This window comes from Mytilus edulis, chromosome 6, assembly GCF_963676685.1.
Source record: "Mytilus edulis chromosome 6, xbMytEdul2.2, whole genome shotgun sequence".
In the NCBI taxonomy this organism is placed as follows: Eukaryota; Metazoa; Mollusca; class Bivalvia; order Mytilida; family Mytilidae; genus Mytilus; species Mytilus edulis.
This window is the reverse complement of record NC_092349.1, coordinates 83171766-83185389: the sequence shown is the minus strand read 5'-3', so window position 1 is coordinate 83185389 and position 13624 is coordinate 83171766. Positions and strand designations below refer to the sequence as shown.

At 30.5% G+C, this 13624-nt stretch overlaps 1 protein-coding gene across 1 annotated transcript in view; it reads left to right on the top strand.

The window, feature by feature from the left end:
• Positions 1 to 13624, top strand: part of LOC139528677 (replication factor C subunit 5-like) — a 62684-nt gene that overhangs the window by 4399 nt on the left and 44661 nt on the right. Inside the window, exons 3-4 of the mRNA XM_071324796.1 lie at positions 329 to 465; positions 787 to 866. Of these exons, the coding sequence (XP_071180897.1) occupies positions 329 to 465; positions 787 to 866 (217 nt within the window). The remainder of the gene's footprint in view (positions 1 to 328; positions 466 to 786; positions 867 to 13624) is intronic.

Below are 13624 nucleotides of genomic sequence, written 5' to 3'. Positions count from 1 at the left end.
TTGGCAGTTCATTTGCCCCATTGAACAAATACAACAGGTATTGTTCTCTGTGTAGTTTATTCACTTGGACCTTTAAATTTTTTCTAAGAGAAATCTATCACTCATTGATTAATTTACCTGAGTAAAAAATTTATCTGCTAGATAGATAGAAATAACATATTTTACATGGTTCGCAATAACAATATTAATTGAAAAAAATGACTAGTGAAAACCATTCAAATTGGAAAACAAACAAGTCTTTAATCTTTTTAAAACGGTGAAACACTTATGAACTTCTTACAACAAACGACAACCTCTGAACTGAATGTTTTTTTTTGTTTTTTTCCAGTTGGTAAATTTGTGAAGGAAGAACGATTACCACATCTGTTGTTCTATGGACCACCAGGAACAGGGAAGACTAGTACTATATTGGCTGTAGCTAAACAGATATACTCACCTAAAGAATTTAATTCTATGGTGCTCGAGGTTTGTTTCCATCCACCATACAGGTTGTTTTCAAGATGCTTTGTGTAAATGGATTTTTTGGCACACTCAGCCTTTTCTTGGAGGCCACTAGCTTTTATGAAAGAAAGATACCTATTGATTTTAAGGTCACTACATCTAAGGTCAAAGTCTTAGTTGCAAGTTAGATATTTTCATTTTTACATTATTTGGGAGATATTGAATCTCTGACTGTTTTTCCATCCTTTTGTTTAATTTTCCATTTTTGTACCTTCTTGTGTCTCATTTCTATTTTGAAGAGAAATCTAGTATGTTACTTGTAATATTGCTAATTTATCTCAACAGTTGAATGCCTCAGATGACAGAGGGATAGGAATAGTGAGAGGACAAATACTTAGTTTTGCAAGTACAAGAACCATATTCAAGTAAGTATCATTTTAGAATCATATTGATAATTGAAACTCAAAGAAGCATGTAAAAAGTGAAATAACAAAAATAAAAAACTCCAAATAAAATTCAAATAGAGAAGTCCCTTAACAAATGACAAAATCGAAAGTGTCATATACCATAGTCTGATCTATCTGACCGTTACTTTGAGCACTTTGATAGTAAAACCCAGTCCAGTTTGTGTCCAGTGCATAACTTATGTACTGTAAAACTTGGATAACCAAACTTAGTATGCAGTTGCATCATTGGGTAATGGTGTGTCATATACCCATGAATGTGTTCTCAACTAAAATTTGTAATTCTCATATGCTTAAAGAGCATTTTTTGACAATTTTTGAATTTTTAAGGTAAAATTATGTTGTATTCTACTAAATTTTTCAATGTCCAGAGAAAATGTTACGGCCATGTTCCATATTCAGAATATTTCTACTATATTGCATTTGTTTAAGTATCAACATATGCTCATTTTACCAAAAATCATACTGATTCATTTATTTCTATGAATAGTAGATGCTACATAATGAATTTTATTGGGTCTTAAAGATTATGGATGCTCTCTCGATTATATTAACAACTTTTGTAGTTGTGAAATGGTTTTGTATAAGGCCAATTAAAATTAATTGATAGATTTTCATCCCCGCCCGCCCCTATGAAATTGGCCCGCCCCGAATTTTTTTATTTTATAAAATTTACAATTTCCGGATTTTGTTCATTTCCGTTACCGGTAACCATTTAAATTTCGTTTCATTCGAAGCTTCCTGTTTCAAATTTCGGTTTTGTACCTCGAGTAAATCTAACCAAAATGATTAAGTCGACATATTCTGCTGCTCTCATGATGACAACATCATCTTCCGAGAGTAAATATTGATTACGAGAATGACGTAAAAATATTCGTGTTACGAGAAACACTCTGTTTCCAAGACCGCAAATTGGGGTATGTCACAAATTTCTGAGATTTATAGAAAACTGGATTTTTTTTATTTATGCAATGGCTTTGTGTCAGGAAATTCAAACTGTGAATGATACCCAAAGCACAAGAATCGTGGAAACCATTGATACAGAAAACATGACTGGATTAAAGATATTGAAACACAAGCACGAACTTGTTAGATTTATGACCGTATTTTGAATTTAAAAAGTCGACAAACATACGCATTTTATTTTTATGTTGACAAACAGCAAATGTCCCAATACACACAAAAGAGTCATTAAACAATACTTTTTTTTTTTATTAAGTTCATGTTTTACATGATAATTATAATTTCAGCTTGTATAAGTACCAACCCTATTATTTCAACACTATTCGAGTTTTCATTTTATTATGTACTCATAATAGATAATAAATGTATTGCATACCATTGCATTTGCTTCATTTTAAGGGAATACAAACCATCGTTTAGAAACCCAAATACATTTTGTGAAGGTAGTCCAACTGAAGAGAGCATTTCTCACACGTTTTCGTTGTTTAGTTTTTAAAGCCGCAATTAGATAGTATAATTTATTTATGGATTTGAAAAATTATGTAAGATTCCTCATACTTGAGTATACATGATATAAGCTAATCATTACACTTGCATATATAAATAACTCGTCACAAAAGGGTTTCATATGAAATAAAATTTAAAAAATAAAATCCTCCCACCCGCCCATTATTTTTTAAAAATTTGGATGAAAATCTACTAATTAATTTTAGTTGGCCTAAAATGCACTTCTTATTTCTGTACATAGCATATTTCAAAAATGTGTCTGCGGATAATGAAGAAAATGATTAAAATTGCATCTTCACCTTTGATAGATGCTGATGTAATTCTTTTAATTTCATATTGAATACCTCAACGTTTGGATGCTGGCTTCCAATTATTTATAGATTCTGGCATCCCAACATATCCGGAAACTGACATCCCAACATATCTGGATGCTGGCATCCCAAAATATCCGGATGCTGGCATCCCAATACTTTTGGATGCTGGCATCCCAAAATATCCGGATGCTGGCATCCCAATATATCCGGATGCTGGCATCCCAAAATATCGGGATGCTGGCATCTTAATATATCTGGATGCTGGCATCCCAAAATATTCGGATGCTGGCATCCCAAAATATCTGGATGCTGGCATCCCAAAATATCTGGATGCTGGCATTCCAATATATCTGGATGCTGGCATCCCAATATATCTGATGCTGGCATCCCAAAATATCTGGATGCGGGCATCCCAAAATATCGGGATGCTGGCATCTCAAAATATCGGGATGCTGGCATCTCAATATATCTGGATGCTGACATACCAAAATATCCGGATGCTGGCTTCCCAAAATATAGGGATTCTGGCATCACAACCTTGCAGACATGTACCGTTTTTCATTATGACACGAATTTAAATGCTGCTTTCTAATCAATTGGATTTTAGTATTAATCCACCAATATATCACACACTACATTTCCTAAGGTTTTGATGTGTGTTGAATGCATATGAAAACAATCAAGTAAACATAAAAAAAAAAGCTACTGATGAATGCCTGTAGATTATATTTTTAGTCTTTGTTCATGTCCAGTGGCCAGTTTAATGCATATTGAGAATGTGACATCATAGGTCAGAGTGTGAAATGTATACTTGACCAACAAACTGAGTCTGAATTGTAAAGTGCTAGTTGACCATGTGAATGCTGATGTCAACAATTTGATATTTATAAAACTATGTCAATGTACTACCGGTAAGTTTCCAATAATTAGCCAATTTTAATGTTATTTTTCTGAATAGCCAATTTTAATGTTATTTTTCTGAATTTGATTACCATTATGTAAGACATGATGTATACATGTTATTGACTATTGTGGTCTCGAGACAATACATTTATATATGATGACATCAGGACTATAATTTTCAAATCTGATATGCTCATGTTTCGAATGTTCATTGAACTTTTTTTTTTAAATAAGCTTAATGCAATTGCCAGCGGAAATCATATCAAGTTTAGTAGTTTCCAAGGCTTTCAGAAATCAACTGGACAAAATTTTAAAAAAAATGCTGCTCATCTTGTATGGCATTTTATCAATCAAATGAATTTGCCCAATGACCATCAACCTTGGGAATTTCTGATGAACTAAGTCATCCAGGACAAACACTCTACAAACGGATTGGTGACTGTACCTTTATTAATGTTTTGTGTCTATGAGAAACCCCATTGGCATCCAATGTATAAATTAAGGAGATTTGTTTCCCGCAATTGCCTGTATACAATAAAACGTGTACCACAATGCAATATTTAAAAATAATCTATAATTGATACTAGTGCACAGTGTCTATGATCTGTACGTACTGGATATTGTCAGTATCTCTGGACTTGCTGTATACATCTTCCAATGAGTCAGTACATCATGTCAGGATCTTCTAGTACTTGAGCCTTTCATTTCATTACAAAACTTACATTTTCTTTATTACAATCATTATTAAACTTGTATCTTTTTTCTGTATTTTAAAATTTCAATATTTGTTAATCATTTAATCAAATCAGTTGCACGAACTGGAACTTTCAAACTTTCTATTATCATGTATTGCTAGTGATCTGAAATCAGCTGGAATCACAAAAGATCTGGTGCTGTTTGGATGATTCGTCGTCTGAGTTTAACCTGTCCAATAACTATAAAGTGTTGCGATACATTAATACACAACACATGAATAGTAACCAGAAAGGTGAAGCCACTTCTTTTTTTTTTTTTTTTTTTTATTATTTTTAACTTCCAATTTACAACATAATATACACAAATATAACAGCAATATATAATATATAAATCTATAGATATTATCTAATCAATACATCTTTCTATTAGGAAGTAATTTTTTTTTTTTTTTTTTAAATATACAAATATTAGATAAAGAGTAAAGCAGTTTGAACACCGGAGAGAGAGAGGTAGAAAGAGAAAGAGAGTGAGAGAGAATAGTGTGGTGAGTTTTCAATATAATTCATCTAGAAATTGAATTCTATTTTAGTATAGTAAATACAGCATTTTCATTTATAACATGTATATACATTATTGTACTTAACTAAGCATGCTAAGTAATATATCAAAAGCATTCCATTTTATGAGAAACTGATGTTCACATTTGTTTTTCATAGCAATATTTTTGTCCATTGCATACACATATTTTATCTTTTCTTTTACTGAGTTTATTGTCAGTTTTTTTTTAAAACATCTGGAATTATAAATATATTGCTTTATGGTAAGAAAAAGAGTATTTTCTGCATTGCCTTTTGATATTTTTGCAGTGTTACCAAACAAAAAAACTTCTTTTGTAAAAAGTACACTAATTCCATTGGTTAGAAACCAATTTTCAATCTGTTCTAATAATAATTGTGTATGTTCACATTCCCAAAATAAATGTTCTAATGTTTCAATTTCTCTATTACAAAATTTACAATTTGGATTATCATAAATCTTAATTTTATGAAGAAATTTGTTTGTAGCTAAGATTCGATGATTGAATCTAAACTGTAGCCACTGTAACTTAGTATTATTTGTGACAACAAATGGCAGTTTATAAATTTTTTTCCAATTATTTTGATCAAAGCCAAAAATTTCAGTCCATCTTAACTGACTAGTGGGAACACTTCCATTTTTATTCAAAACAATATACATATCTTTAGATCCTTTTGAACTTTTAACAAGTCTTTTAATAGCAGATGGAATTAAAGGTAGTTCTAATTTGTGATTTTTTCCCACAAATGATTTTGATGCTTGATGTATAGCAGATATAATACTATTATATCTCATGAAATTCACATTTATCTGATACATTTCTTCTATTTTTTGATGAGAGAAAAAGGTCCCATCTTCATTTACAATATCATTTATAAATCTTATACCATTTTCAAACCAATCTTTATAAAAAATAGGTTTATTTGCTACCTTTATATTATTGTTAAGCCAGATTGGACTAGCAAGAAAGCATTACCAACTGTCATATTCATCTTTTTCTCTAAGAAGTTGCCATGCTTTCAGAACATCTTGCCAAAATTTATTTTTGATATGTTGCTGTAATTTTTGGATATAAACACTTCCACAACCATAAAATTTTTCAAGTTCTACATGAACATTTGACAAAAAAACATTCTGCCATTTGTTGTCTGTTTTAAATAATCTCCTTATCCATGTACACTTCAGTGCTAAAATAAATGCACTAAGATTTATCATTTTGAGTCCACCATCTTCAATATCATTTTGTAAAACATCTCTCTTAATTCTATCAATTGGTGAACTCCATATAAAATTGTACATAAGTTGAATAACATTTTTAAAATATCACTTGGATTTGGTAAGGATATAAACAAATGATTTAAAATAGGCAATATCAATGTCTTAACTACAGTAATTCTACCAATAACAGTAAGATTTCGTTTTGACCATTGTCTTATTACACATTTAATTTGTACAATTTTTTCATCATAATTAATTTTTACAATTCTATCAAGATTAACATCAAAGCTTATACCTAGTACCTTAAAACATGTTTCTCCCCATGTAAGGTTTCTATTTTGGCATAATACCTCATTACTATACTTTTTATTTCCTATCCAAATAACTTGTGTTTTAGAAAAATTAATATTTAAACCAGATATATTTCCAAACCAATCTAATTCATTTAATGCTTCATTCAAAGATTCTTCTTTACCATCTAAAATAAGAGATGTGTCATCAGCAAATTGTGAAAGTTTGTGCTCAACTTGCGTAATTGTAATACCATTTATCTCATCATTATTTCGTATTTTTAATGCTAATATCTCAGCACAGAGAATAAAAATATAAGGCGACAAGGGATCCCCTTGTCTACAGCCTCGTTCTATAGAAAAAAATTCTGATAGATGTCCTCCCTGGTTTACAGCTGATTTGATATTGTTATAAAAAACTTTAACCCAATTAATTATTGATTCTCCAAAATTGAACAACTTCAAGACACTGGTTAAAAATTCCCAAGAAATCGAATCAAATGCCTTTTCAAAATCTATGAGCAGCAAAAGTCCTGGAATATCTTTTTCCTCAGTAAATTGCATAATATCATAAATTAAACGAAGATTTTCTCCAATATATCTCCCACTAATAAATCCAGTTTGATCGAAATCTATCAGTTTATCTAAAACTGTTTTAAAGCGTTTTGCTATAACTCCAGAGCCAATTTTATATACTGTATTTAATAAAGATATAGGTCGCCAATTTTTTAAGAAATGTCTAGGCTTATTTCCCTTCGGCAGGCATGTAATGATTCCTTGTTTTTGCGTAACAGATAGTTCACCAATCTCAGTACTGTAGTTCAAGGAGTTTACAACAAAAATTTTCAAATCTTTCCAAAAAAATTTAAAGAACTCTGTGGAGAAACCATCAGATCCTGGTGTTTTATTATTTTTCATATTTTTCAATATCAAACCAGCTTCCTCAATTGTTATTTCACCTTCAAGATTTTTTTTCTCATCATCAGTCAGTTTTTTTAATTTAATATCTTTCAATCCTTCTTTAAGTTTACTGAATTTATCTCCCTTTGACTTGTCTCTATTCTTGTACAAATTTTCATAAAAAGATTTTACTTCTTTTAAAATATCTTTTTGTTTTGAAATTACATCTCCATTTTCTTTTTCTACTTTTGGTATTATCTTATTTGTAAAATTTTTTGATTCTAGCCCACAAAAATAGCTAGTAGGTTTTTCACCCTCTTCTACCCATTGTATTCTTGATCGAATTATCTTCCCTTTAATTTTTTCTTTTCTTATATTTTCTAATTCACATTTTTTATTTTCCAAAATCTGTATTGAACCTTCATCTACCATTTCTTCCAAAATAAGAATTTCATTTCTAAGATCTTTCTCTTGTTTTTCTTTTACCTTTTTCTTATAACTTGAATAAGATATAGTTTTACCTCTAATTTCCATCAACATTGTCTCAAGAAGTAAGTGACTATTAATATTAAAATGGAGATCTTCATTATTCATGTCTTCAATTCTATCTATATCATAAATTACATATTGTTTTTTAACTTCTACTATTTTTTCTTTAACAATCTTTATATATTCTGGATCATACAATAGTGAATTATTAAATTTCCACAATCCTCTACCTCGGTCAAAAGGATTAAATTCTAGATTTAATACAACCATAGAATGATCAGAGCGATAGCTAGGCTCGATATTACAATTTTTCAAACAGCATAGTAAATCTTCAGATAAAAGAAAAAAATCTAGCCTTGCTTGTTTAAAGGGGGTTCTTTTTCTCCATGTGAAACGCTTCAAATCTGGGTAAAGTTCACGGAAAGGGTCAATGAGACACCTTTCCTGAATGATTTCTAAAACTTTCTCCCGAGCATTTAGGTTATTTACATGTAAATAATTATAATAGTCTATATCAGGGTTGAGAACAAGATTAAAATCACCACATATCATATAGCTATCATTACCAAAATCATCTATAATTGACATAATTTGATAATAAAAAATAGGAGTATCTATATTTGGTCCATAAATAGTTACAAATGTAAAATGTAAAGTATCAACAACTAAGTCTAATACTAAATAATTACCACCAACATCTTTTTTTTCTTTTAGGACCTTAAACTCAAAGTTGTTATTAAACATAACTGCTACACCTCTTGAATTTGAGCTATAAGATGAAAAATAACTATCATATCCCCACATAGCTCTTATATTATTTTCATTTTCACATAAGAAATGAGTATCTTGTAAACAGTAAATATTGTAATTCTTTGTTCTTAAATAGTTAAAAACATCTCTTCTTTTAACACTATCTCCTAAACCTTGACAATTAACAGTTAATACCTTCAGGGCACACATGATATGATGTCAGTAAATACACTAGCACATAATATGACCTTAAAAAAATCTAACAGTAATATCTGATTATTCTCAATGTGTGTAAAAATACTAAAGAAAAACATTTCACCAAGGCCACACCAAATTAATTTCTTGTTCTACGGATTTTTGGACTCCAAAATTTGGGGCGAGCGAGCGATTTGAAAATTTAAATAAAAAAATATTTAATTTGAAATTTTTTGAGGCGAAGCTTGAAAAGTAAAGGCGAGCGACTATATTTTTTTTTTGTAAACATAAAATAGTAGGTTTTGACAATATTAAAACTTGATTTATAACTTGTACTTTGACATTTTTTAATTTCTGAAGTATTTTTTCCCTGTTCACCAAGAAATAATTAAATCGGGTCTATGTATGTGTGACTGACAATGATACAATTCTCCATCCAAGTCATAATCAGTTTGGGGTTGCCCCTTAATTTTGTAAATATCCCTTTTACATTTTTTATGATGGATCATATAAGTTATAATATATTTGTTTGTACAAAAGGGCTCATATTTTCTCAAAGAACTATATATCTATCTAAAGCTAGTATTAAATGGTCAAAACATGTCCAAAAATTTTGTAATATTCCTGGACTTTAACCATGTCAAATTAACACATTTACTTTAACAGTTTAATATTCATGATTCAAAATAAGTGGACCCCTCTTTTAGAAAAAGTTGTTTAAAATATGATGTAACTCTCCCCTTTTTGAGTACAAAATTCTAAGTTTTCAAAGTTTTTGTATAGAAGAACTATACAAATCCTTGGTATTTCTATTTTCTTTTCTACATCAGTAAAATGACCCCTTGTCTGAGGGAGGGTTGTTCTCAACCTGACAATAACAAACACAGGTCAAAGTACGGCCTTTTACACAGGGCTTTGATACAGACCAAACAGCAAGCTATAAAGGATCCCAAAATTATTAGCGTACACAATTCAAACAGGAAAACCAACGATCTAATTTATATATTCAAACGGGAAAATACCAATGAACAACATCAACAAACGATAACTGCTGAACGACAGGCCCCTGAATCAATCAGGACAGGTGCATAAACATGCAGCGGCTATATATAGTTTTGTTTTGCCAGCATACAATATAATTGCAGTTGAAGGCAAATCCTTCAGAAGTTCTTTGTACTTTATTCTAACAACGGAACATTCTGGATAGGGAATATAAGTAAGGGGGAAAGAAACCAATGTTGATATCTTTTTATAATATTTTCAAAAAAAACGGTGCGGGAAATAGACATGTTTACATTTCCGGATGCGGGAAGCGGGAATATAAAAAGAATAAAAAAATTCTGTTTTGAAAAAAATAGGTGCGGGCGGGTCCGTCGAACAAGGAATCAAATTGGTGTGGCCCAACATAAAGATGCATAAAAATGATAAACAGGATAACTCACCATAAACTAAACCAAAACAAAATGTAATGGAATGATATTGCAGAAATGCAATAATTAATAAAAAGAATAAAGGACTGGAACACTGTGTCTAAACCACACCGGCAGAATTTGATCGGACTCGATGGTATCTAACATCCGGCACAATGACGGAACATCAATAGACAGAAGAAAGATAGGTTTCTCCTTATTTTCTTATTTTTTTAATGATATCGAAGAATATATATACATAAACAACTATTTTCTATTGTGATATGCAATATTTTCTACAACCGTTTTATATTAACGGAGAAATAAGTCAAAATGCATGTCAAAATGACGAATTGAGTGAACCTTGCCTCGAAATTGTTTAATTTCTCTTTAAATTGTTCACATTGTACGGAAAGAAAGGTACGGGAAGATAGATACTGACACAGAGATTGCAAAACTAGTCATTATGAGCATCGCAATACTTGTATTTATGTGTATGGAACGAAAGAAATAGGTCATGTCAAATAAAAATACACCGGTTTCGTCATTGTTGTTTACTACACAACACCCGGTTTCGTCTATATATATCACCCGGTTTTTTATATTTTTTTAAAACCAACAATTAATGAAAAGCAACGTTAACACGGATCTGAACATTGTCTTTCGAAAGAAATTAAATATATATGTATTATAAAGTAAACTTGGCGTGTTTACATTTATTTACATAGGTAATTATAGTACTACACATTTTCCTAATGAAAGTCGTACCCGTTATTTCACTGATCTTCAAACTAATTTTAAATGGAATATAAATACTCAATAGCAAACACTGATATCTAATTATTTTTTTAACATTAACATTATGATATTTTTTTTATATAGGTTTTGAGATACATCGCAGTATGTGACCCCCTTTTTTTTTTACAAAGAAAACCTAATTAACGCTTAAAAAACAAAATTTAAAACATCACCATAAAGTATGCAGAAGTTAAGATTTATATTACTAAGAAGTGTGTAAAGTTTGATGCAATAATGATAAATCATTTTGAGATATGGCGCGACATGTTAACAAAAAACACACTCCTGTTTTACTTACAAAGTTCTGTAACTCAAAAAGATTTAATTTGATTTTCACTAAAAGGTTTACAAATCGTTTGACCATTTCAAGAAATAACTTTGTTAAGTTTCATGAAAACTAGATAAGCTCAAGTTACGGTGCGACATGTTTACGCTGGACATAAAGATAGACGGATAGCTAGACGGACGGACCAAATGACTGATAGATGGAGGAACGGACGGACGGACAGACGGGTGTATACAATAATACGTCCTGTCAAAATTGGGACGGGCGTGTAAAAACGCAAAGAAATGAAAAAAAAATCGTAATTAAAGGTCAATAAGTTTTATTAGGATATCGGCCAAGTCGATTTATTTGTATATTTGTCTGCCTTATCATTTTCCTATATAACTTTTATATATATTTGAGAAAAATGTATAGAAATCGATAAAAAGAACTTGATATTCGGCATTTATTATAATAAACATAATCCAACTCACATAATCCGATTTCCCGGGTGTCCCTGTTTTCTCATTTCTTACAATATTTTAATTCGGTATACACTTTATAAGATAAGTGGCGAATCTAGATGACGTATAGGTTGCACGCCCCGACCCCACCTTCGGTTGCCAAAACTATATTGATTCCTGTATTTAACGATTTTGTAAAGCAAAAAATAATCAAAATATTGTTCGACTCGCTACGCTCGGCGGTATGTAAAGGTTGTTCGAAATACGCCCACTTTGAAATAAACTGAATCCGTCTGTCCGTATATATTGTCAAAATATATTGACCAACGTCAGTGTACGATCATCATAACACAATGGCGACAGTACAGACTCGGTTTTTTTAATAATGTTAACAAAATAATTATTATTGAATTTTATTGATGACCTGAGACTATTATACTAATTTGTACATAGCAGTATAGTTACAATTAGTGATAAATAAATTTTATTTTAATGCATGGTAGTTGTAATCCTACATTCATTTTCTATGTCGATTATGCATGCATATACATTTGTCTTATTATCAACGTTTATCCTTAAGAAGATTTATTTTTAACGATGGTAGAAAAGATTACATACATGGAATGATTAGATTACTTATAAAGGTGTCCATTCTTTTGTGCGAGAAAATCACATATCAATTGTGTGTTTCGATTTTTAAGACCGTAAACTTTAATTTCAAGTTTAAACATGTTCAACATATTTTCCCATAACTCATATAGAAAACGCATATTTAGAGAGCTTTAATCTCAATATGCTGTTAAAAAAGTTCGGAATGCAAAGTAAAATTAAAATATTTGTGTTCTATAAGAGTAGGAATTTGCTTATTATTTATTTGAATCTGAGACTCATATAAATAATAAGCCGCTGTCCGGTGAACGAACTTGTTTTCGAACGACCCACAAAACTCATTTTGAACGCTGAAGTTAAATAATCAATTATAATGTAATGCGATTATGATTTTTTTTATTTGACCAAACCGGGTTATGCATTTTGAAATCTACGACGAAACCGGGTTGTATACATTGACGAAACCGGCCAGTTCCATTTTGACATGACCCATTTCTTTCGTTCCATACACAGAGTTACAATTATTGAGATGCTCATAATAACTAAATTTGCAATCTCCGTGTCAATATCTATCTTCCCGTACCTTTCTTTCCGTACAATGTGAACAATTTAAAGAGAAATTAAACAATTTCGAGGCAAGGTTCACTCAATTCGTCATTTTGACGTGCATTTTTACTTATTTTTCCATTAATATAGAACGGTTGTAGAAAATATTGCATATCACAATAGAAAATAGTTGTATGTGTATTTATATTCTTCGATATCATAAAAAAAATAAGAAAATAAGGAGAAACCTAGCTTTCTTCTGTCTATTAATGTTCCGTCATTGTGCCGGATGTTAGATACCATCGAGTCCGAACAAATTTTGCCGGTGTGGTTTAGACACAGTGTGGAAAGAAAAAGAAAGAGATAAAAACAAGAATTTAGCATCAAAATGGCAGACATTTTTGATTGAATTAATGTCAAAAAAAAAAAATTCTAGTTTTTTGCAGTATAATTGTTCTTTCAATTTTTTATATCCTGTATATGATTTATCAGTTATGACATAGTCAACTATTTTACAAAGTGGAGACAACTTTTATAGTATTAAGATTTGTCCCATGAAAATAAGAATAGCACTTTTAACATGTTTAAAAATTAAATCAAAGTTCATCAAGACATAATGTACATGTAACAATGAGAGTCAAGTACTAAGTTAACTACTTATTTCCTTTGTCTCAATCTAAGAAAAATGTCATCAAATATATTGAACTTCAGCTGTAGACCATCAGATATCCTTCCATATACACCACAGTTGAAGTACCATACGTCGCTGAACCATTCAGTCTCATTTAGTCTTTTCATCAGTTCAATGTTCCTTTTGGAAATGTCAT